Source organism: Pongo abelii, chromosome 15 (genome assembly GCF_028885655.2).
Source record: "Pongo abelii isolate AG06213 chromosome 15, NHGRI_mPonAbe1-v2.0_pri, whole genome shotgun sequence".
NCBI classification, from domain to species: Eukaryota; Metazoa; Chordata; class Mammalia; order Primates; family Hominidae; genus Pongo; species Pongo abelii.
This window is the reverse complement of record NC_072000.2, coordinates 104,781,865-104,807,343: the sequence shown is the minus strand read 5'-3', so window position 1 is coordinate 104,807,343 and position 25,479 is coordinate 104,781,865. Positions and strand designations below refer to the sequence as shown.

Below are 25,479 nucleotides of genomic sequence, written 5' to 3'. Positions count from 1 at the left end.
GCACCCAGGGTGCACAGTGCAGTGGGTGGGGCTCCCCAGAAGCTGCCTGACAGCCCAAGGGGCCCATGCCAGTGTCATCACCTGCAGCATACACAGTTTCCTCGGGACAGGTGGGCACAGCTGCGGTGCCTGGCCCCACCCAGGGCAGCCCCACAGACATGGACCAGGTCTCTGAATCGCCCAGGAGCAGGGCATTCTTACCACAGTCCCTCAGTCTGAGCCACCCTCACTGCCATTCCAAGTTGGGCCTGCTGCGCCCTCTTCTGGTCTTGAGGTGTCACAGTTCGTTGATTGCTCACAGTTTCCCCTCCATGGGGGCAGAAACATCTCTCCCCCACGTCCCCAGTAGCACCGTGCCTGGCACATTCGTCTACTCCACAAGGCCAGAAATCAATGCCTCTACTCAGGTGCTCTCTGCTCAAAAACTAACATGGGGATGCTTCTGTTTAGGAAATCTAAATTTCCCAGGCAAAAGTGACCCAAGCTGCCACTCTGCCAGCAGGGCCCAGGGAGCACTTCATGCCACCAGGCGGAGGCCAGTCCCACAGGGCCCCAGGTCTGCCCCTCACCATCAGGAGAGAGAACTCCGAAGGTAAGCGGGCAGGTAGGCATCCACCAGGACACACCTGCTGTCCCCACATCTCTCCAGGAGGCAGTGCCCTGACTGAAGGGCACGCCGCCCATCTCTGCCCATAGCATCCCTCTCCTCCTCCAGCCTGTGCTGCCTTCAGCCAGGCTGCCCTCTCTCTCCCTCCGGGTCCCTCAGAGAGGATTGCCTGTGCCCCTCAAGTGACTCACCCCACAGCCAGGGCTATCTTCCACACAGCCCCTGCCGCGTGCCAGCCCCTAGACTGGGCGCCTTGGACGCCACTGTTCACCCCAACTCCAGCCCGTCCGCTGCACCATGGCACTGCCCCAGGAAGCGAGGCTGCAGTCACCCCTGCAACAAGAGACAAGGGCGGGAGGCCCCTGGCCCTGCTCCCAGGGCCCCCGGGCAGCAGTGGGGAGCAAAACATTCAAACAGCGGACAGTCATGAGGGACGCCCAGAGGTGAGAGGCTGGACATGAAGACACCCTGCCAACCTGCCAGCTTCTCAAGTGGGGGGATCTGTGTGTCTTGATCAATGCTATTTCTCTAGCCCCTAAAACAGGACGTTGCACAAAGCTAGAGCCCACTAAACACGTATTCAGTGGACCCAACAGGGAGCTTTTCAGACTTTCCAGGCTGGGCCTCGGCTGTCAGGAACCTAACAGGCAGGAAAGCAAAGGGAGGGGACCCTCGAGAGAGTGGGGCGCAAGAAAAGCAGGGAGGAAAGAAGGCCTCAACAGGAAGGTGAGCACAGGGAGGACAAGGGCCACCACTCGAACTCTAGGGCCAGCCAGACACTGCCCAGGCCCACCAGCAACCCTCCAGATGGGCTTCCCACCCTCCAGCCCTTGCAGCGCAGACTTGGGAAGGAGAGCAGAGAAGCCCCGGGGCCACAGGATCAATCCCAGCATGTTGTGATCCACACCAGGGATGCCAGAAGCCTCCGCGCACACTTCACAGCCCCCAGAATGGCAGGAAAAGCACCAAAGACCTAAGTGGAAAATCCTGGAACTCCAGGCTGAAGAGAGAATATGACTTTATCTCTCACAGGACTCTGAGTCTTGCTAGAGAAGAGCACAGACATGCCACTTCAGGACGACTTCAGTTCGCCACTTAAAAACGCCACCCATCAATTCAGCTCATTTCAAAGACATCTCTATACTTGGAGCTTCCTTTCTTCCCTTAAGAAGATGCTTCCGAGGGAGAAAAGCTCAAAATGTAATTTGCAAGAGAAAAGATGTAGGAAAGTTGGTTCCAGAACTCTGAGGAAACAAGGGCAAGGGAAACACCATTTACTGCGCGCCTGTGAGGTACCTGGCTCTGTGCAAGGCACTTTTTCAGCATTTTTCTCACATGAGCACATGACCCAGGTATGATTTTGCCCTTTTACAAATGAGACACTAGACTCCACAGGAAGGCAGCCAGCCAGTGGTCGACCAGCTAGCTACTCTGAAGCAAAGCTGGATGTGAAGCCAGGTCCCTCGAAGTTATTTCCTTTCCAAGAGCTTTCTGTTCAGCTAGCATTTAGTTGGCACACGCTACATATCAGGTGCTTTGCTAGCTGCGAGGAGAGAGAGGAGGGATGCAGTGCACAGCTTGAAGGGCTAGAGACAGGTCCCAGATGGGCACAACGACCTATCACACTGTACCTGCATACTGGGGGACTGCATTACTATCACTTCAGTAGCCTGTAAAATAAATAAGACAATGCAAAAAAGAGTTTCCATGTAAAACCAGAAGTCCCCAGAAGGGCACGTGCAACCTTCCCTGACCTTGCTTCCCCAGCCTCAAGTCCCTCACCCACACATGCTTGAAGCCAGCTCCCAGGCCCTCATGCTTGGAGCCAACACATACACAGGGCTCCTGCAGCCAAGCACGCCCTTCTGCCCCCATCCCCAAGCGAACCTTCCCCTTCCTCAGGAGGCCTTCGCCGAACCCTCCCGGGCTGGGCTGGTAACCCTCCCGTTGGGCTCCCAGAGCACCTGTGTGTCCTACTGGGGGCCGTCCTCACGGCTCAGGGTTGAGTCTGTGTACTTGTCCATGGCTCCTGCCTCACTGTGCAAGCTCTGACACCAGGGGCTGGGTCTACCTACCTCTCCCAACAGCCCCTGAAACCAGCACAGCACCAGGCACAGAGCTGGTATGGCTCAATGCTCCACAGGGTCACCGAGGATGTCCCCAGTCCCCAGGGCTTGGTCCTGGGCCTGCTTTTCTTCTCCCACTAATCACTCTCACCTCCTCCCTCACGGCCTCCAAGAGGGATAAGGAACAGTATCCTCTGGTGACCTGAGCAAGGCAGCATCAGGGAAGGGTTGGGGCAGGAGGAACCCACAACCCAGGGCTGACCACAGATGACCCTTTCTCGAATGCAACAAAGAGAATTACAGAAATCTACACACACACAAAAAGTTCAGCCTGTAACCTCCCTCCACTTCACTATTACTCCAGCAGTGTATTCCTAAGAGCATCTGAAAGCAGAAGTTTTCATTCAAGTCTTACCTTGAAAGTTTTATCCATAGAAGTGGAGAGAAGCATGTGGCTCTTAGAAAGGACTGGACACCACTGAATGGTGTTGACAGGGCCCCTGTGGCCTCTCAGGTGGAAAAGCACTTTCCTGGGAACTGTGGTTTCTTTATAATGGCTATTCAAATACGGCTGAATAAACTCAGACACTCCGGGGCCCACATAGAGAGGGGCTGGGGCACGCCCTGCGGGGGGGCCCTGTGGCTCCACCTCTTTACCCTTGCCTGTTTCTGTGCTTAATGCCTGCAGCTGTCTTAGTCTTTTGGGAGTATAGGGTACCACACAGTCCTCACACTTTTTCTTCTGAAAAGAGCTGCCGTTTTTACCTACGGTTTCAGACTCACTTTGAGCACGGAAAGATGACTTGGGAAAGTTCCTGGAGAGTTTTACTTGCTTAAAGCGGGCAGCTGCCAGGGGCATGTGGCTGGCTGGAACATGGCTCGTCCACAGAGAAGAACAAGAAGGCTCTTTGATGGGGAAGGTGACTTGAGGCTCCTTCCCAGGCCACTGTAGCCTCTGGCTGGGGCAAGATCCCCGATCACTTCTCCCAAGCTGAGCCAATGGAAGGCGATGGCCCCCTGGGTCTTCACAGGAGCCATGCTTTGTGGGCTGTGCCCCTGCTTTGGGCACATCCAGTGTACCAGATGCAAAATCCTGCCCAGGTGGTCTGGCCACACCAGAAGTGTCTTTCATCTGGCCGGTGGCATTAAAACTTCCTGCAGGCTCTGTCTCAGCCTCCGAGTCCGAATCATCATACGCTACCAATGAAGCCATTAAAGATGGAGTTCTTGCTGTCATTCAAAGCCAAACCACCTAAGATCAAACAAAGTCAAGCATCAGAAAATGTGCATGGAAGAATATGTATGTAGTTGTAAGAAACCATGTCACCTAGGAAATCCAACAACTCAACACTCATAAGAATAAACACAGGCCAGGCGCGGTGGCTCACGCCTGTAATCCCAGCACTTCAGGAGGCCGAGGTGGGTGGATCACCTGAGATCAGGAGTTCGAGACCAGCCTGGCCAACATGGTGAAACCCCGTCTCTACTAAAAATACAAAAAGTAGCGAGGCAGGGTAGCAGGTTCCTGTAGTCCCAGCTACTCGGGAGGCTGAGGCAGGAGATCGCTTGAACCTGGGAGGCGGAGGTTGCAGTGAGCAGAAATTGTGCCACTGCACTCCAGCCTGGTCAACAAGAGCGAGACTCTGACTCAAAAAAAAAAAAAGAAAGAAAAAGAATAAATACAAAAAAAAAAGGCTTTTCTACATATCAGGCCCAATTAGTTAGAAGATAAAATTTTTGAAATTAAAACTATGGAATAGCTGGGGGTAAATCTATAAAAAATAAGCAAGACCTACATGAAGAAAACTAAGACTGGGTGCAGTGGCTCACACCTGTAATCCCAGCATTTTGGGAGGCTGAGGTGGGCAGATCACTTGAGGTGAAGAGTTCGAGACCAGCCTGGCCAACATAGTGACACCCCATCTTAAGTAAAAATACAAAAATGAGCCAGGCCTGGTGGCACACAACTGTAATCCCAGCTACTTGGGAGGCTGAGGCAGGAGAATCTCTTGAACCCGGGAGGTGGAGGTTGCAATGACCTGAGATTGCACCACTGCACTCCAGCCTGGGTGACAGAGGGAGACTCCATCTCAAAAAAAAAAAAAAAAAAAAGAAAAGAAAAAAGCGCTGGGTGTGATGGCTCATGCCTGTAATCCCAGCACTTTGGGAAGCTGAGGTGGGCGGATCACTTGAGGTGAGGAGTTCGAGACCAGCCTGGCCAACATAGTGAAACCCCATCTCTACTAAAAATACAAAAATTAGCCAGGCGTGGTGGCACGCACCTGTAGTCCCAGCTACTCAGGAGGCTGAAGCAGGAGAATCACTTGAACCCAGGAGGCGGAAGTTGCAGTGAACCGAGATTGTGCCACTACACTCCAGCCTGGGTGACAGAGTGAGACTCTGTCTCAAAAAAGTAAAATTTAAAAAAAAAAAAAGGAAAGAAAACTAAAACTTTTATTGAAGGACATAAAAGAAGACCTAGGCTGGGCGTGATGGCTCACACCTGAAATCCCAGCACTTTGGGAGGCCAAGGCCGGTGGATCACCTGAGGTCAGGAGTTCAAGACTAGCCTGACCAATATGGCGAAGCCCCGTCTCTACTAAAAATACAAAAATTAGCTGGACATGGTGGCAGGTGCCTGTAGTCCCAGCTACTCAAGAGGCTGAGACAGGAGAATTGCTTGAACCCGGGAGGTGGAGGTTGCAGTGAGCTGAGATCATGCTACTGCACTCTAGCCTGAGTGACAGAGCAAGACTCCATCTCAAAAAAAAAAAAAGAAAAGAAAAAGAAAACCTGAAGAGACAATGCCTACAGAGAAAGAGACAGGACTTTAAAAATGCCTTTGGAAGGTCGATTTTGGTCATATGTGTTACAAGTTTAAACACATCATTTTCACCCCAGCAACCCCACTGTAGAACTCTATCCTACACAAATACTAGCATATGTTTGCTAGATGTATAAATCCATGAAGATAAATGTATAAAGAAAACCTGCTGCACTGCTTATTAGCAACGAGTGAGAACATATGCTCATCATCATGAATGAGGTTAGGTCTGAAAATACTGAAATCAAAAGATGTCCAGGATCCATGGCGGAAAAGGCCTGCCACTTTCCCCTGCACCCTTTCCCTGTGCTCCAGCCCTTCCCTCTTTTCTCTCTGCTTGGAACATTCTTTCCCCAGATATCCCATCTCTGTAGCAGCCAGCTGGAGAGATGGGCCCACAGCACAGGGCTAAGGTCCTGAGGTATCCGTCTACTCAAGTGCGCAGGGAGCAATTCTGAGGGCATGATCTAAATCCACCCGTTTCACTCCCAACACACAGATTCACGCTGCAATGAATTTCTACTTGTTAAAAAAAAATTCTTTCTGGGCAGGGCATAGTGGCTCATGCCTGTAATCCCAGCACTTTGGGAGGCCGAGGTGTGCGGATCACCTGAGGTCGAGTTCAAGACCAGCCTGGCCAACATGGTGAAACCCTGTCTCTACTAAAATACAAAAATTAGCCGGGCATGGTGGCACACGCCTGTAATCCCAGCTACTCGGGAGGCTGAGGCAGGAGAATCATTTAAACCCGGGAGGCAGAGGTTGCAGTGAGCCAAGATCGCACCATTGCACCCCAGCCTGGGCGACAAGAGTGAAACTTCGTCTCAAAAAAAAAAAATCTTTCTGAAATTCTGAACCATCATACACAATACATTGTTACCAATTAGTTCCCAGAAAGAAGTGCTTTGGTCATGTTTTACTTCTGTGCTTTAGCACCAAGCATAATCCAGAGAAAAAGAAGGGTGCTAGGCACTCCTAGGACAGCAGAGGGCGCGGTGGAACAGCACAGAACGCTCAGGCAATAGACCAACTTCCAAGAAAACCCAGTGCACCCAACCTTAATCAAACACGCCAAGCTCCGCCTCCATCCCCCAACAGGTGGAGTCAGGACAGCATCAACAGATTCCCTCCAAGTCCTTTGCTAAGTCATTCCAGACAGCCTATTACCCATCTCTTCTTCTAGACAATGGGTTTCAATGTCCCCTGGAATCAACCACCCAACCTCTTCCACACCTTTCCCCCAAGGGGCACCATTCGCTTGAGGGTTCCACTGGTCTACAAGTCAGGTCATCATTCCATAAATGTCTGTAGTCAGCCTCCTCTAGTAACGCCGCCCCCGTTCGCAGCCCATTCCAGGCAGGTAACAACTTCCACACGCAAAGCCAGAGTTTAAATAAAACGATCGGGCGCGGTGGCTCACGCCTGTAATCCTAGCACTTTGGGAGGCCGAGGAGGGCGGATTACCTGAGGTCGGGAGTTCAAGACCAGCCTGGCCAACATGGTGAAACCCCGTCTCTACTAAAAATACAAAAAAAAAAAAAAAAAAATTAGCCGGGTGCAGTGGCGCGCGCCTGTAATCCCAGCTACTCTGGAGGCTGAGGCCGCAGAATTGCTTGAACTCGGGAGGCGGAGGTTGCGGTGAGTGGAGATCACGCCACTGCACTCCAGCCTGGGCTACAGAGCGAGACTTCGTCTCAAAAAACAACAACAGCAACAACAACTTCTAAAGCCAGCCAGCCAGCTCATCTCGGATGGAACTAATATAATATGAAAGACTAATTATAAACTAATGGAACCGTGCGCTGCAAATAATTTGGCATTTCTGTTCTCTAAATGCTAAGCCTGGTCCCGAGGCCACTCTCAACTCCTCTGCCCAGGCACCACCCACCATGCACCCAGATTCCCACCACCAGGGTGCCCGTGCTCCCTCTGGAAGGAGATGAGGGATTAAACGAAGAGGAACAGACAGTCAGATGGAAGGGAAGGCAGGGACACTGGAGAAGAGTCTAAGGAAGGAGCCAGTGACTCTGACAGTCACTATCAGCATGTCAGCCCCACGAGGGCAGGACTTTCTGTGTTTTGTTCACTATTCAATGCCCAGCGTCTAAAAATATTTCTGGAACGCAAACAAAAAGGGAGGGGGAGATGCTGAGGAAGTAAAAGAAATAGGATATTCCCATTCAACAAACATTTCCTGATTACGTACTCTTTGTCAAGCCCTATGCTGGGTCTGGTGTGGGTGGAAATCAAACACAAAACACAGATCCCCCCGGAGGCCCCAGAGCGATGAAAGCAACAAACAAGATACGACCAGAGATGGGCTTTGAAGGATGAATAGGAGTTAGCTGAGCTGTCAATAGTAAGAAGTAAGGTTGGTCCAAGGCACAGCACTTTCTGAAGGAACAGGAAGTGAAAGGAAGGCGAGCGGCTATGAGAGACCGCGTTAAGAGGCGCGGGGCGCTTTGGGCGCTGCCCAGTCCCGGCCCCTCCAGCCCGGGGCCCGCCGCTCACCACACGCACCGGAAGCGCTCGGTTCTCCCGGAGGCAGACCGGCCAGTACACCACCATCCAGTCACGTTCCGACGCGGTGCCGGGGCCGCCAGCCAATCAGTGGCGGCCTCTGCCCCGCCCCCGCGCGAACAGCCAATGATGGCGCCGTCGGGCCGGAAGTTGTTCCGTCCGGACGGCGTTTCCACGGACGCCCAGGAGACAACCCGTTGCTGAGCCGGGAGCGCTGACGGGCCCGGCTGGGCAGGGTAAGCGAGGGGAGTAAGGCCGGGGTGGAGTGAGGGAACAAGGGAGGGAGTGATGGAGGGACGCTGGCGCGGCGCCCAGCGGCCTGGCCCTCCCGGGAGTATCCTCAGAGCCCGGCTTGCTGCCCGCCGCGTTCTAGCACCGTGAGGGGCGCGGAGCCTGCCACCGACCCCTCGTCCCTTTCCTCTGAGCGCCGCCGACCCACCCCGTCTCCCTTTCCCACTGGCACCCTTCATCGTCTCCACCTCTTCGCTTTTCCCGAGGAGAGAGGCCCCCATTTTTATTTAGCGCCTGCCATGTGCCAGAGGCTTTGCGTAGTGTTGCACTTAGTCCCCTCAACGGTAATGTTAGCAGGCTTCTCCATGCCCATTCCACAGATGAGGAAACCGAAGGGGAAGCAGAAAAGTAATGTGACCCTTGCCCAAGGTTTCGAATAAGTCCAAGCTGGGATTGAAACCCAGGCGTCTGTGACCCCAGAACTCCTGATCTTTCCACTACACTGTGCCGCCTCGATGAACAAATGCGGGGAATTTACAGTTTCTCTTTCCACCGCCCACGACTACACAAAATCAGTCACACTGACGCTGAGGGTGGGGAACGGGAAGAGGGTGGGGAGGTTATTTGGAGGCCAGCGGGGGTTGAGGGGTGAGTGATGCAATGACCAGCTAATGGCTCGATTCTCAAGAGGGTTTCATTGGTCTCAACCTGGCCCCAGGCAACCCACCCCTGATTGGACAGTCTCATCAAGAAGGTTGGTCAAGAGCTCAAGTGTTTCTGAGAATCTAGGTGATTTATAAGAAACCCTTAGCTGAATGCAGGGTGGGGAGAACAAAAGAAAGACAAAAGCCTCTTTTTTCAGAAGGGAAACTGAAAGAAAGAGGGGAAGAGTATTAAAGCTCTTTAAAGGGAAACTGAAAGAAAGAGGGGAAGAGTATTAAAGACCATTTCTGGCTGGGCAGGGCATTCTCAGCAGCTCAACTGCCCAGCGTGACCAGTGGCCGCCTCTGCAGTGTCTTCCACAACCTGGGTATGTATTGCCATCTTTGCCAGGCTTAGAGCTTGTTAGTGTTTTTACCAAAGTACTGAAAACCTTGGTTTAGGGGGTCAGGACTTGTGTCTTAGGATTAGGATGTTATGCATTTTACTTCTTCCACTGACCCAAAGTTCAGGTGATTCACTGCTCCCATGGGGAGCAGAGATCCTGGCTGAGCAGTCGCAGGCTTGGATCCGTAGCTTGCCTCTCAGCACCGTCATGCTGTCTGTCATAGTTTTCACTGATGCAGCCTCCTTCTGTGCTCAACATTCTTATTGTGTCATTCTTATTGTGACACCCAAAAGTGTCTAGTGCCTGGCTTCATATAAATTAATGTATTTGCCTTTTAAGTTAATGTTCATTCTGTTATTTGGCGGGGAAAGCAATCTTTCTTTTAGTGTTTAAAAAAAAAATGGAACATGATGGGTCCCAAAAGGTGTCAAGAAATCCTTGCTCTAAAGAAGTCGTTTTCTTGTCCTCTGGGAACTTGCCAGTCCAAAGATATTGTGGCCCCCTACGCTCTGGGGCCAAGATATAAAGGATGGTATTCCACCTCCTGGTGGTATTCCAGGAATCCAGAAACACTCCTGGGTCACATTCTCTTCTCAGCTGCTCCAGAATTGGCTGTCTTGATGCCACCCTTCCCCAGATTGCAGAATCAGTGTGTCCTGATCTTCTCTGTGAGATGATTTTGATGCAACCCAAGTCTTTATCATGTTGTTCTGTTAAACAGTTCTATAATTCTTTCCACTCCTCATCCCAATACAATACCCAGTTTCTTTAAGTGCCTATTATGCTCCTGCACAACAGTGGAAACTTTCAGAATGAGCACAAGATTCAAGTTCTTGAAAAGGGGGAACTGGGGGTTAATTTTCAAGAGCCTTTTTAGCTTTCTCCTTGAAGGTCTGCTGTGATATGCTGTGGAATAGGCAGTTTTGCTCTTTACATGCCCAGTACTTTTGTTTAGGGAAGATAATACAGTACTTCACTGGTTATAACTGCATTTCTTTGTTTCAGAGTGTAGTATTTGTTAAACAGGTAAATCTACTTCTCTTAACAAAGACTCAATGTCCTATTTGCAATTTATACGGTAAACACTGAAGACAATGGTCCTTAACCTTTTGGCATCTCAGCCTCCTTTGGAAAGGTAAGAAAGCCAGGAGACTCTGCTCAAAACCATGCACATACCAATATACTTGCAAGCATTAATGCAATTTCAGATGTTCATGAACTCCAAGTTGAAAAACCTCTGAAGTTCAACTCAATTCTGAAAGTCAAAGAAATAAAGGAGGATGTTGATAGGTAGGGGGAAGAAGAACATTTACACAAGAAATGGGGTAAACTGATAAATGCATGAAATGAGGAAGATGGTAGTTCCATTCTCCTTGTCTCTGACCACACAGAAAGTTACATCACACACACACACACACACACACACACAAAGATTTCAGTAGTATGGATGATTCCCACACAAAGTATATGCCTTATGATCATGATCATCTGCTATTTCCTCAGTCTAATTTCATTCCCATGTGCTTCTTAAATGGAGTTCTGATATTTATAGACACATGTTTTTCCCTGCAACATGGACCCTAAATGCAAGTCCAGTTTATCTAGCTGATCCTCTAGCAAAGAAACAGTTGTCTATTCTATTGCAGTGGGAGATTGTCTGTCCTGGGATCACCCAGGCATTCTACCTGGCACTTTCCCCTGGAATTTTTAAGGATAATTTTTATACTTGATTGACTTCAAAATCTTACTGCTCCTGCCTTGTTGCCTTCCATGCGGGGCACCGCATTTTTTGGAAGGACAGGGTAAACCAAAAGGAATTCCAGAAATAGTGACCAGGATGGTGGGCAGATGTTAGCAGAGGGTGAAGAAACCAGACTAGGGTTGGGAGACCTGGAGACCAGCCTGGCTCTCCGCAGATCTGGGAAGGCTGAACTCAGTACCAGGACATTGAACAAGAGGCCATCTAAAGTCCAGCTGGGGGAATCAGTCTTCAACTGGAACAAGTAAAGACATTCTAAGGATAAACCTTAGAGGAAAAAGTTGAACTAGATGACTAAGGAGATTCATTCATTAGGTAAATATTTGTTGATAAGCTGTGTGCCAGGTACTAGAAGTACACGGAAGAATAAACCCAGTGCTTACCTTTGCTGTCTGCTGGGGAAGACATGAATAACTAAACTGCAGTGTGAGTGCTTTCATAAAGTTACTAAAGGAGTGTTTGGGGATCACAGAGGATGGAGCAACCAACTTGTTCCCAGAAGCATAGGTGTCAGGAGAGGCTGTGAAGAGCTGAGGTTCAAATTGGAAAGATAATCAATCAGCAGAGTTCAGGCAGAGAAGGGTGTGAGACATTTCAGGCAGGCAGGCAGGCAGCAGGGAGCAGCAGGGATTCTGAGAGAACACATGAGCAAGGGGGCTTGGGAATCAGATTCTGGCTTAGCTACTCCCTGGCAATGGAGCTGTCAGCCTCTTGTCTGCTATTGCAGGGCACATAGAGTAACACCCAGCTTTGAGAGTTGGGAGAATTCAGGATAGGTTTCTAGACATGATGATTGATGATTTGTGGCTAGAAGTAATTTTCATGAGTTTGATCGTTATTTGATATGGGCAAAGACCTTAGAGAGAAATGGATTTCGACTGATTTGCTCAGCTTGTTGCTGGGGAGGGAATGGGAGAGCCTGAGAGTTCTCTCTAGCCCTAGGCAGAGGGTACTCTCGCATTCCTCCCTAAACTGGATGCTTTCTTATCTGAGTCAGTTATCTCACCAAACCTCCCTTTCTGGGAATTGAGGTGATTCTCATCAAGGAGGAGAAAGAAACTGGCTGCTGTCCTGTCCTGGTTTTCAGTATTATAGTTTCATTGAATTAAATAAATTTTTATTTACATACTTTTTTTTCAATTTTTGTTTTTTTATTGTATAAAAATTTTTTGGAGAGACAGGGTCTCACTATCCATGTTACCTTTCACTCGTGTCACTTGTGTCTGTGTGAAGAGACCACCAAACAGGGTTTGTGTGAGCAACAAGGTTGTTTATTTCACCTGGGTGCAGGCGGGCTGAGTCCAAAAAGAGAGTCATGGAAGGGAGATAGTGGGGCCGTTTTATAGGATTTGGGTAGGTAAAGGAAAATTATGGTCAAAGGGGGTTGTTCTCTGGTGGGCAGGGGTGGAGGGGCGGTCACAGGGTGCTCAGCAGGGGAGCTTTTGAGCCAGGATGAGCAAGGAGAAGGAATTTCACAACGTAATGTCATCAGTTAAGGCAGGAACCGGCCATCTGGATGTGTATGTGCAGGTCACAGGCGATATGATGGCTTAGCTTGGGCTCAGAGGCCTGACATTACCCAAGCTGCTCTTGAACTCCTGAGCTCAAGCAATCGCCTCTGCCTCCCAAAGCACTTGGATTGCAGTTGTGAGCCACCACTCACAGCGCCCGTGATTTACATACTTTTTGGAATTTTTTTTGTTTTGAGACAGTCTCTCTCTGTTGCCCAGGTTGGAATGCAGTGGCATGGTCTCAGCTCACTGCAACCTCTGCCTCCCAGGTTCAAGTGATTCTCGTGCCTCAGCCTCCCAAGTAGCTGGGACTACAGGTTCATGCCACCATGCCCGGCTAATTTTTGTATTTTTAGTAAAGATGGGATTTCACCATGTGGGCCTTGCTGGTCTCGAACTCCTGACCTCAAGTGATCCACCCTCCTTGGCCTCCCAAAGTGCTGGGATTACAGGCATGAGCCACCACAGCTGGCCTACTTTTTTTTTTTTTTTTTTTTTGAGACAGAACCTTTCTGTCACCCAGGCTGGAGTGCAGTGGCGTGATCTCAGCTCACTGAAACCTCAACCTCCCGGTTTCAAGCAATTCTCTCACCTCAGCCTCCCAAGTATCTGGAACTACAGATGTGCGCCACCATGCCCAGCTAATTTTTCTGTATTTTTAGTTGAGGTGGGGTTTCACCATGTTGGCCAGACTGGTCTCAAACTCCTGACCTCAGGTGATCCACCCACCTCAACCTCCCAAAGTGCTGGGATTATAGGCGTGAGCCACCATACCCGACCAATTTACATACTTTTAAAGCAAATATTTAGCAAATGGATAGTATAGAGTAAAATAAATGACACCACAAACGTATATGTTTTGTTCATAAAGATAAGTCATTTGTAAGATAATGGTTGAAAGTGTAGGCTCTAGAGTCAAACTACTAGAGTCTATAGCGCATCTCTGCCATTTCCTTGTGATGTTAACGTGGGCAAGTTTTATTTTATTTTATTTTTATTTTTATTTTTAGAGACAGGGTCTTACTTACTCTGTCACCCAGGCTGGAGTACAGTGGCGCAAACATAGCTCACTGAAGCCTCAAACTCCTGGGCTCAAGTGATCCTCCCACTATAGCCTCCCAAGTAGCTGGGATTACAGGCCCACCACCATGCCCAGCTAATTTTTTTTTTTTTTTTCATTTTTTTGTAGAGTCTCCCTATATTGCCCAAAGTGCCAGGATTGCAGGTATGAGCCACCATGCCCAGCCATGGGCAAGTTTTTTTAACCCCTCTGTGCCTCATCTATAAAATGGAGATAACAAATCTATTTCACAGGACTGCTGCAAGGCTTAAGTGAATTGATACATATACGGTGCTTAGAACAATAACAGTTTCAGAGGTGTTCAAAGTTAGCAGCTCAGGCACTAGCCTTGTCATTTTCCTTCTCCAAGGTTTTACAGCAAGTTAAAATGAAGCTGGAGTTCAGCCAATCTTTGGAATCCTAAGAAGCACAAGAAATTTAATAACAGCAGTCGTAACGTAGTTACATCTTGCTTTACAGTTTACAAAGTTCTACCATGCCTTTTTTTCTCATTTTGTTCTCATAAGAGCCTGGGGTAGATGAAGAAGTTCCTGGTGGCGCCATTTTATAGGTTAGGAAACTTGACTCTTAGAAAGAGGAAGTGATTGAGCCAAGAAGGTTTTGATGGCTGTACAGTCTGTGTCTGCCCTGTCCCCACCTTCTGCAAGGGTAATAGTGAATCATGACTAATAGGAGGTGCAGACACACCTTCTCCAAAGGTTTGTAGTTAAATAAGGCAGCACGTGGAATGGACAGACTGGAGACAGTCCTCACCTCATGTGGAACCTAGGACAGGTAAGGCCCTGTCCTCCACCCCAGAGCTCACTTTGTCTGAGAGCAGCTGACCAGCAGTGGAAGACATTTGCTCAGCGATATATTAGTTATGGCTGCAAAAGCCCAAGAATTCATCCCCAAGGCAATTAAGATAAACAGCAAATAGAGGATGGGTGCCTTGGCTCACACCTGTAATCCCAACACTTTTGGGAGGTTGAAGTAGGAGGATTACCTCAGGTCAGGAGTTCAAGACCAGCCTGGCCAACATGGTGAAACCCTCCCTCTACTAAAAATACAAAACTTCGCTGGGCGTGGTGGCAGGCAACCTCGGGAGGCTGAGACAGAAGAATCGCTTGAACCCCAGAGGTGGAGGTTGCAGTGAGCCGAGATCGCGCCATTGCACTCCAGCCTGGGTGGCAGAGTGAGACTCTATCTCAAAAAAAAAAAAAAAAAATCAAATAGTAATTTGCCAAAAGTTTTTAGCAATGAACTTAGGTTCATTAAAACACATTGGTATTTATACCCTGAGCAAACAGGAGTCCTCCTGTGTTCTGGGCACTGGGTGGGGCACAGGGGCATCACCAGATGCAAACTTGATCTTGACTAGGAGGGCCCCTCCTAGTCAAGTAAATTCAGACCTTAAGTCAGTAAATCCTAGCCACTCCTTTAGTCTTCATCATTGGCATTTGTTGGTTTTCCTCTTCTTCATGGCCCCAAATGTCTGCTCTCTTTTTATTATATGATCTATGTCCTTTATAGCAACTCACCTCACAACCTTTTCAGAAAAAAAGGACTCAATACAGGAAAGGAAAAACAGCTGCGATGTTTTGTTAACCTCTGGTTTTTCCTCTCTCTCCTTCCCCGCCCACACCCGTCTTGACTCGTCTGCTGAACAAAGCATTTGATCTCGGGCCGGCTGTGAACGTAGTTCCTGAGAGATAGCAAACATGCCCAACAGTGAGCCGTGTGTGTCTCCGCTGGAGCTGTTCAACAGCATCGCCACACAAGGGGAGCTCGTGAGGTCCCTCAAAGCGGGAAATGCATCAAAGGTACATGATTTTGCTGGGTTCTCCACGAAGGCAGCTGAGCCTCCCAAGTCTGTAGGGTTGTATTACTCTAGAATAGATGGTTTCCTCAATGACTGAGGTGTTTCTGTTATAATTTTTTTTTTTTTGAGAGGGAATTTCACTCTTGTTTCCCAGGCTGGAGTGCAATGGTGCAGTCTAAGCTTGCTGCAACCTCTGCCTCCCGGGTTCAAGCGACTCCCCTGCCTCAGCCTCCCAAGTAGCTGGGATTACAGGCATGTGCCACCACACCCAGCTAATTTTGTATTTTTAGTAGAGATGGGGGTTTCACCATGTTGGTCAGGCTGGTCTCAAACCCCTGACCTCAGGTGATCTGTCCACCTTGGCCTCCCAAAGTGCTGGGATTACCAGCATGAGCCACCACACCAGCCTTGGTTATAGTTTTAAATGTATTTTTCCCTTTATCAACATTGGGATGCCTGTGGTCTAAAGAGTCAGGGGTTCTCAAAGCTTTTGTGAAATACAGTGGCCCTCCAGCCCACCTCTCCCTATTTCCTGCTCAATTCTTTTAGCCGATCTTTTGGTTATGTACTCCCCATATCTGTAAATATTCTGCTTATTACATTGTTCCTTGTTGATTTTCAAGTTAGGGTCTTTCAGGTGGAAATGAAGCATTCGTACCTTCACAACCACTTCCCGTCCAGGCAGTCTCCCCGTCTGTATTGCAGTTGTAGTTAGGTCAGTATCTGTACACTGACATTATGACCATGGAAATAGACGTGGACAGCTGAACCATCACGGATAGAATGAGTACTCTAACTTTCTTGCCCAGCTTTTGTTTTCTCTGGAGTTAATATTTGTCTTAATTTCTGTTCGCTTGACTTTTTTTATGTCAGTGATACTAATGATAATGTATCTCCAAGCCCTTTCCCTGTCCAGTGAATCTTCTTTCAACACACATCAACTAGTCTATCAAGTTCATCTTCTTGAGGCGATCTCTCCCTTCTGCCTGCGTCCCTCTGGACTGGGGACTCTTGCCTCCTACACTGCCAATCTTGGCATCTTTCTTCACTGTTGACCCAGGGGTTTCTTTCACCCCTGTCGATTGGGTGCCCCGTTTCCTGCTCCTGCGTCTTATTCCTCTTTGCTTTACTCTTTGGGCAGAGCAAATCTTCCAATTGTTCTGAAAAAAAGTATTGCAAAGGAAATATTTCTGGGGGGATCTTGCCCATCTGAAAGTGTATTTATTTTACCTAAAACATGATTGATAGCCGGGCTGGGTGTAGGGTTCTAGCATGGAAGTGATTGCCCCTGGAAATGCTGAAGCCATTGCTCTATTGGCACCTAGCTTCTGAGCTTGCTGCAGAGAAGTCAGTTGCCATTCCTTTGTTTTTTCTTTTTGGAAGTTAGCAGGATCTTCTTTGTTCCAGTGTTCTGAAATTTCATGGGATGCGGGTTCAGTATGCCTTCTTTTTTTTTGTTGTTTTTTTGCCCCCCCCCGCTACCCCCCGAGATGGAATCTCGCTCTTTCACCCTGGCTGGAGTGCAGTGGCACAATCTCGACTCACTGCAACCTCCGCCTCCTGGGTTCAAGCAGTTCTCCTGTCTTAGCCTCCCAAGTAGCTGAGATTACAGGCGCCCGCCACCATACCTGGCTAATTTTTGTATTTTTAGTAGAGACGGTGTTTCGCTATATTGGCCAGGCTGGTCTCAGACTCCCGACCTCATGATCTACCCGCCTCGGCCTCCAAAAATGCTGGGATTACAAGCGTGAGCCACCACACGCAGCCTGCCTTTTAGACTAGAAACTCATGACTGTTAATTCTCAGAACTCATGATTTCTTTGATCTCTTCTGTTTTCTCTCTTCACAGACTTTTTTTTTTTTTAATTCAGAGACTGTTTCTCTGATTTTCTAACCCTCCTATTGTTTTCCATTTCTGCTGTCATTTTTAACTTCCAGGAGCATGTATGCTCCCTGAAGTTTCCTCACAGCACTCTGCCCTGACTCGTAGATACAGTACCACCCTTTTCTCTCTGAGATCTTTTTTTTTAATATTTTATTTTACTTTATTAAATCTTACTAATATTCTGTAAGGGACAAACCAGACGAGTAGGCTACAGTGAAGAAATCTTATTTTGGAGAGTTAAGAAACCACTATGGTATTTCCAGGTATTATCTTCAGTGATGCTTCTTATCTTTATTCAGGGACTCCAGGTAATATTCAGCTCCTACAGCTACCACAAATGCAGCAAATCCCCAGAATCCTTTAAACAATACATCAAAAAAGGAAACCCTCTTTGCAAAGCCACCCATGTATCTCCAAGCTTCATTGCGGCCCCATGGATCCCTTAGCCCTTTTGCAGCCAGCTTCTTCTGGATAGTTTGTAATGGTGTCCCTTCTATCTTCCATTGTCTGTAATCTGGAAGTTCCATTTTACGATGTCCATGCTCATGTCCATGTCTATGGGCCATGTCTGACAGCAATCTGACCTCTCAGGACACTCAACTCTGTCTCTCTGAGATCTTAATGGTAGTTTTCCATATGTCCTCTACATCCTTTATAATCTCAGTTTCTTCCATCTTAATCTGTTTTCTACCTGCCTTTCATATAAGAGGCAATTCTCAACTGTTTGGTGTTTCTTGGCTGTTTGCTGGTGTTTTGGGGGGTGCACTAAAAGCTGCTGGATGCACTCTTCATTGGGGAGGAGCTTATCAACACAGGTTCCACTTCCTGGAGAGTGATCAGGCTGCTCCTCTTTTGTTGGGGAATCTTTTGTGTCAAGGTCTTTAGATCTTTTCTTTAAAGTTAAGTGAGATTCCCCAGAGAAAGCTCCCCCAGTCCACTGTTCAGAGGGGGTGAGTCCCACTGCCAGAGTTCTACGGCTGAGTGGGAGAGAAGGGCTGGGCTGTGGGATCCTTCCCTGAAGCTCCCTATTCTCTGTGTGCTGCCGGTGCCCCAACTGTGCAGATTGCCCCCAGTCTAGGCACCTGTAACTCTGTCCTCTCTTGACATGAAACCTTGGAATGGAGGGGAAACTGTGACACTCCCTTGGCCGAGGGGAGAGGGATTCTCAGTAACTGCTTCTTGAAGAGACTTCAACCAGCACTCGTGTTTTCATAACCCGCTTTCCCCCCCAACTCCTGTAAGTGCCCAAGGTCACTAAGGCCTGAACTTTTGGACTATTCCATAGCAGTGTATGGTCACATTCCAGTATTTCCACAATGTCTTAGCATTTGTTTTTCTCTCATGCTGTTAGGCACTGGTCATTCATCAGCTTTCCAGCTTCTGAAACCTTGTTGCTCTCGCCCTCTTCGTGTTTCCTTTGTCCTTATGGGATTATGCTTTAAAAAAAAAAAAAAGATCTCTGCTTTTGTTGTAGTAGATTTCAGAAGTATCATCAATACGCATCTTTAACTAGAACATAAGCATTTCATTTCCTTCTGGGGTGACTCCACTCCTAGGTCCCCCAGCTTCTCCATGACTTCCATCACTTTCTTTTTTTTTTTTTTAAGGCTGTCTTACTCTGTCGCCCAGGCTGGAGTGCACTGGTGCAGTCTTGGCTCACTGCAACCTCTGCCTCCTGAGTTCAAGCGATTCTCCTGACCTGGCCTCCTAAGTAGCTGGGACTACAGGCGCCCGCCACCACACCCAGCTAATTTTTGTATTTTTAGTAGAGAGGGTTCTCACCATGTTGGCCAGGCTAATCTTGAACTCCTGACTTCAGGTGATTTGCTCACCTCAGCCTCCCAAAGTACTGGGATGACGTGTGAGCCACCACGCCCGGCCCGACTTCCAACACTTTTAACTCCTGTTATCTGTTATCTTTTCAAACACCTTGCTTGTCACCAGATGGTGTCAACCATCTCACATTCCCCAGTAGTTTACTTTGATTATTTGGGACCCTGATTAAACCTTTTTTTTTTTTTCGTGTGTGTGTGTGTGTGTGTGTGTGTGTGTGTGTGTGTGTATTTTTTGAGACAGGGTCTCGCTCTTTCCACGTTGGAGTGTAGTGGTGCAATCCTAGCTCAGTGCACCCTCAAACTCCTGGGCTCCCACCTTAGCCTACCAAGTTGCTGGGATTATAGATGCAAGCCACTGCACCCAGCTCATATTTTAAAGGAAACAAATAGTACTGAAAGAAAGTAATGTCAAAGAAAAAAAAGAAGTTTTTTACAGAAAGAGATTTACTCACCAGGTAGGGCTCAAAAGATTAAACCAAGTTGTTTTAAAGCAAAATTATAAAATAAATAAAAGACTCAGTGGGGTTATGTAATCCCATCATTTTGGGAAGTTGACAGTGGTATTTTTGTCCATTTAATATTAAATTTGAATAACATTTAGTAAATGTTTTTAGTTAGTAATTCTTAGTGACTGCAGTTATGTTCATTATTTTAGTCAACTTAATACATTTTATAATAACTCTTCCAAGTGTATTATTTGACTAATGCAATTGGCTGGCATACGTTGAAGACATCAGAGGTTGCACAATGAGACCAGAGTTAAGTGATGAAAAATTCAGAAGTACATTTGTATCTGACCCTGAAATGTCTTGGTAGTAGAAACACTTGATGTTTTGGAAATTTGAAAAATTAACTTTTAGCAAAATAGTTTGAGCCACATTGGGAACGCCAGTTCTCTGAGAGGGCACCGTCAGCTCTTTCTTGGCCTGCCGTTTATCTAGGCCATGGACCTCGAAGGTCTTTTCTGCTCCAGTGTATCTAAAGAATAAGATCCACGTCCTTCAGTAGCAGCAGCTCATTAAAGCGGCGAGTTTCCTAGGGGGAAATAAGTCAGAATCTGAGGGCTATGAGGGGAAATAGTTTGAACAGGACTGAAGAAGCAATGCTAGGTCTTAGGTATTAAAAAAGAGAGCAGAGCCTTTTTCTTCTTCTCCTTTTTGTTTAAATAACTTCTAAAATCAAAATATACCATTCATATAGAAAAATATGCTGATCATAAGCATAAGCAGCACCTCACTGAATTTTCACAAAATGACCACACCTGTGTAACCAGCACCCAAATCAAGAGCAAGCAGAGAGCACCTAGAAGCCACCCTCACGCCCCTCAGCCTCTGCCATGACTCCTCCCACCAGGGGTAGCTCTACCTGGGTTTGAACTGTATGTAATCAGGTAGTATACAGTCTTGTGTCTGGCTTTTTTTTCTGAACATCAGCTTTTGGCCAGGCTCTGTGGTTCATGTCTATAATCCCAGCACTTAGGAGGCCAAGGCAGGAGGATCGCTTGAGGCCAAGAGTTTGGGACCAGCCTGGACAACATAGTGAGACCCTGTCTCTACAAAAAATTTAAAAATTAGCCAGACATGGTGGCACACACCTGCAGTCCCAGCTACTCAGGAGACTGAAGTGAGACACTGTCTAAAAAAAAAAACTGATGTTCTGGGGTTTTTGGGGGATGGGAATCTCACTTCATCACCGAGGTTGGAGTGCAGTGGCGCAATCTGGGCTCACTGCAACCTCTGCCTCCCAGGCTCAAGCAATCCTCTCACTTCAGCCTCCTGATGAGCTAGGAACACAGGTGTGTGCCACCACACCTAGATAATTTTTTCTGTTTTTGGTAGAGACAGGGTTTTGCCATGTTGCCCAGGCTGGTCTCGAACTTATGAGCTTAGGCAATCTGCCCGCCTTGGCCTCCCAACGTGCTGGGATTACAGGCGTGAGCCACTGCACCCAGCTAACATCAGTTTTTGAATCCTGTTTCAGTGTCCTGATTCAGACACTGATTAAAACTGATTATAAGAAAATAGACAAGGTTAGCCTGCTTGTCTTATTTCGGTGCTATTCCAAAATGCAGATGGTCCTTGAGCAGGGACATTGGTTAAATGTTTGACTTTCGCAGAGCCTCCTAGTTACGAGCAGAATTAGACCAGATAGAGTATGAAATGTCAACAAAGCTAGTTATTAAGGGATATTGACTGCAGTGTACTTCAAAGCAAGGTAAGCCTTCCCATAGATAATTGGATAGATTATACGTACTAAACTGTTATTTTTTGCAAGTACTGAGCCTAGGTACTACAGAAATGAGATGGGTGGAACATACTTAGCTATCTAACCTGGGCAAACATCTCATCTATTAATCGTATCCATTGGGTTACTGATTCCACAAATCTGGCTCATTTTAATGATGAGTCTCAGATAATTTTGTAGTTTGAAACACAGATCACTCCAGAATCGCAGTCCTTTATGGCCCAAGTGCTGTATCTGATGGAACAGTTATCTCTGAATGGAGGTTGGTGTTTATAGAACATTCTGTATATGGTAAAAGGAATTTAAGGAGATTTAAAAGAAAGAATGTTCTGTATAAACTGTAAGTGGAAATGTTTGTATTTCCCTTGGTAAGCAAATTGGACTGTGTATATTCTTTGTTTGCTATCTAATCCAGCAAGGCCAATTACCGGAATAGAGCTTTAGGGCATAGCATAACTAATCAGCTTAATTAGGCCTGCTTTTCTAAACACCAGGCTTCCAGGGGTGGCCACTATGGACTCCTGCAAAAGAGTCTTTAATACATTTCCAGACTACCCAAGGGTACATTTACCTTTGCTTTTTGTTTGTTTGTTTGTTTTTTCCAAGATAGTTTGATAAGACTACAAAATGGGGTGATATAACTATTTCCCAATGAATCCCTCCTTAATTTGTAACCCAAGAGCCTACATTTTTTGTCCTTGCTTTTATCTGTTTTAGTTGCTCTTACTATCCTTAGTGGCATCATTGGTTAAGTTTCCGTAAATATTCATCTCAACCTGTGTGGAATGTAAAAACTAGTTCCAACGCAGAACTCCAGGAATCTCAATTAAAGGAGCTTGTCACACACGTTCTCTGGCATCAGTGGTGTATGAGAAATCTTTAGCATATGAACTTTGTCATAAATGACAGTGTATATTGTGTCACTGCTACTGTCCCAAAGTGTTCATGGTAGCACTAGAATAACAGATAAAAATGAAGTGTTTTCGAGCCGATGACTTGCTGTGATTCTATGGGTAAGCTCCTCTACCTCTCTGAGTCTCAGATTCTTGAGCTGGAAAAGGACAGTGACAACAGTGCCTGCCTTGTAGGGTTGTGACACTAACTAAGGTAACACGTGTGAAAGCATTTAACATAGTGCCTGCCATAGAATAGGCATTCAGCAAATATCAGCTATTAGTAATACTTTTAGCCATCACTTTTATTTCCTTTCTCAGGATGAAATTGATTCTGCAGTAAAGATGTTGCTGTCGTTAAAAATGAGCTACAAAGCTGCCATGGGGGAGGATTACAAGGCTAACTGTCCTCCAGGGAACCCAGCACCTACCAGTAATCATGGCCCAGATGCCACAGAAGCTGAAGAGGATTTTGTGGACCCCTGGACAGTACAGACAAGCAGTGCAAAAGGCATAGACTATGATAAGCTCATTGGTACGTCCTCTGCTTTCTTCCCAGAAAAAGCTGCAACTTTTAGAAGTGGTCCCATTGAGTTGATTCCATTGATGTTTTTAAATTTTGAATTAATCATAAATTCAGTGAAGCTTCAATGCCAAGAAAAAATGGATACTAAAATCTTTTGGTTGTGCATTATATTCCCAAAGGATTATTTTAAAATAAAATAACAATATAAAATATATTTCAAAATAATGATCTATAGTAGGCAGCTTAATAGAAGCTTTTCCCTTTTTTGAGCACTTCAGAACTTGGGAAAGGTCTATTGAAATGACCATTTATAACATTTAGTGGCTACAAGTCAATCATAGATTACTTAGGATTCACCTGCAGTGATACTGACTATGGACCTAGAAGGCTGGAAGTCAGCTTAAGAGCAGCGACTTCTCACATCGGGCAAGTTCTTACTGTCATGCCCTTCCTTGAGGGCCTTCCTGCTCAGGAAAGACTGTTGCCATTCCATTGAAGTCTTTACTCTGAGATCATTGCTAATTATCAGAGAAGAAACAGAACTAAAATGTTTTCATCTAAGTCAAAGCCATTTTCCATGATTTCAGTATAGACTATCAATGAGGGAAAATTCACTCGAAGACAGACATTAATTCAGTTCAAGTAATAAAGAATGTGAGAAATCATGGTTGTCAATGAATATAAATTTTACCTTAATAAACAAATATATATATATATACATATTTATATATGTGTATGTTTATATTTTGTTGTCAAAAGTTGCTAGCTGGACCGCATTCTGAATATGTTTCCCATCAGAACCCAGTCTCAGGCAAAACAGCATTTTGTGTTGTAATTTATTTCCTGTTTTGTTGGTTGTGTTGATCTCAGCTGTTGTTTTAATACAAAGACCTTTTACTTTATGTTGGGAGTAAGGACCTTTAGCAAAAGGCCTAAAGAGGTTTGTGTTCATTAAGATTGTGCACGGATCACTCACTTTTCACCTTCATTTCAGTAATATCTGATCACTAAACCTCCTGCCACCTAAGAAAGTCATCTCTTCTTTTTTTCCAGTTCGGTTTGGAAGCAGTAAAATTGACAAAGAGCTAATAAACCGAATAGAGAGAGCCACCGGCCAAAGACCACACCGCTTCCTGCGCAGAGGCATCTTCTTCTCACACAGGTCAGGGGCTTTTCACCACAGGCCTTCTCACCTGTCCTCTTCTTTTGGTTCAAAAAAATCATAAGACACTCTCTTCATAATCCACCTGGTACTGTGGGAAAAGTGATGGCCAGCTGTCGGAAGACTAAGATCCATCCTCTGTCCTGTCAGTAACCCACTGTGGGATCATGCTTGTCCATTCACCCTCAGGCTCTTAGTTTTTTCATTAGTAGACTGCCCACCTCACAAGGTGGGAATCATATTAATAGCAGGTGAGATTCTTCCCAGATTACATGCTGTAAATAAACTATAAAATGTCATGAAAACAAAAGAGAATAATATGTCCAAGTTCAGCATTTCCCATACGACAAACAGTAGGCTTCCTGAAATTCCAAACCCTCTTCCTCCTATTGTATTGACTTGCTCATAAACGATACCAAAAGACAAACCAACAGAGAATGCATGGAACAGATTATCTGTACCTTAGGCCATAAATTCCATGCAGATAACATCAAGATATGGGCAGGTTCTAAAAGAGTTTCTGCCTCTCCCAACCTACAGTTATCTGGGCTGAGGCAGCCCCATTTTTGAAGCTGTGTCCGTGGAATTTATGATCTGACGTAGGCTTGTTCTGTTCTACTGGCACTTCACGGTTACAGGAGAACACCCCCAGGACAGAGCCCAGCAGTCTGCCCAAACACTTCAAATTCTACCTGCAAAGAACTCCAGGCCTTGCTCAACCCACTTTCTGGGCAGAATATAATAAAAAATTTTCCTTAATTCACATATTATAAAACTCACTTTTTTTAAGTATACAATTAAGTGGGTTTTAGTATATTCACAAGGTTGTGAGACCATCATGACTATCTAATTCCAAAACATTTCATCACCCCAAAAGGAAACTTCTACCCATTAACCCATTTATGCCAGAAGTTGTAAAAATTTTTTGTGAAAAATCAGACCTTGGCGAATTACCTTGAGCAGTAAGATATCAATAACTCCCACAAGTTTAGCATTCCAATTATGGAACACTAGGCATAAATGGGTTAACAGTCATCCCCCATTTCTCCCTCCCCACTGGCAACCGTTAGTCTGCTTTCTCTATATCTAGATTTAGGCATTTTATATAAATGGGATCATGTAACATATGGCCTTTTGTGTCTGGCTTCTTTTACTTGGCATAACATTTTCAAGGTTCCTCCATGTTGTAGCATGTATCCATACTGGATTCCTTTTTATTGTCAAATAATATTCCATTGAATGGGTGTACCTCACATTTTGTTTATTCATTCATTAGCTGATGGACGTTTAAGTTATTTTCACTTTTTGGTTATCAACAATGCTGCTCTGACCATTTGTATACAAGTTTTTGGGTGGATATATGTTTTCAATTCTCTTGGGCATATACCTCGAAATAGAATTAATGGCTTATATAGTAATTCCATGTTTAACTCTTTGAGGAACTGACAGACTTTTCTATAGCAACTGTATCATTTTATTTTCCCAC

At 46.4% G+C, this 25,479-nt stretch overlaps 3 protein-coding genes across 9 annotated transcripts in view; 1 reads left to right on the top strand and 2 right to left on the bottom strand.

Annotated features, from left to right (window-relative positions):
* Positions 1 to 8,123, bottom strand: part of WDR25 (WD repeat domain 25) — a 154,526-nt gene extending 146,403 nt beyond the window's left edge. Inside the window, exons 1-2 of one of the 5 annotated variants that reach the window (XM_024231334.3) lie at positions 8,018 to 8,123; positions 3,089 to 3,925 (exon numbers count right to left, since the gene is read on the bottom strand). In XM_024231334.3, the coding sequence (XP_024087102.1) occupies positions 3,089 to 3,910 (822 nt within the window). In that variant the 5' untranslated portion in view covers positions 3,911 to 3,925; positions 8,018 to 8,123. Of the gene's footprint in view, positions 1 to 3,088; positions 3,926 to 6,961; positions 7,017 to 7,703 lie in introns of those variants that run through there. The other 4 variants (XM_024231333.3, XM_024231335.3, XM_054530539.2 and 1 more) reach the window with 4 other exon arrangements.
* The window catches only part of WARS1 (tryptophanyl-tRNA synthetase 1), a 39,330-nt gene continuing 21,819 nt past the window's right edge, over positions 7,969 to 25,479 (top strand). Inside the window, exons 1-5 of one of the 3 annotated variants that reach the window (XM_063715136.1) lie at positions 8,175 to 8,253; positions 9,211 to 9,278; positions 15,299 to 15,449; positions 22,627 to 22,840; positions 23,885 to 23,993. In XM_063715136.1, the coding sequence (XP_063571206.1) occupies positions 15,348 to 15,449; positions 22,627 to 22,840; positions 23,885 to 23,993 (425 nt within the window). In that variant the 5' untranslated portion in view covers positions 8,175 to 8,253; positions 9,211 to 9,278; positions 15,299 to 15,347. 3 annotated transcript variants of the gene reach the window in all.
* Positions 17,600 to 17,938, bottom strand: LOC100447369 (NADH dehydrogenase [ubiquinone] 1 beta subcomplex subunit 3-like). Its single transcript, XM_054530543.2, has one exon. The coding sequence runs from the start codon at positions 17,897 to 17,899 to the stop codon at positions 17,606 to 17,608; it is 294 nt and encodes a 97-aa protein (XP_054386518.1). The 5' UTR covers positions 17,900 to 17,938; the 3' UTR covers positions 17,600 to 17,605.

Excerpts from the sequence above, each read along its gene's own strand:
- LOC100447369 (XM_054530543.2), bottom strand. The coding sequence starts at position 17,899 with ATGGCCCATAGACATGGACATGAGCATGGACATCGTAAAATGGAACTT.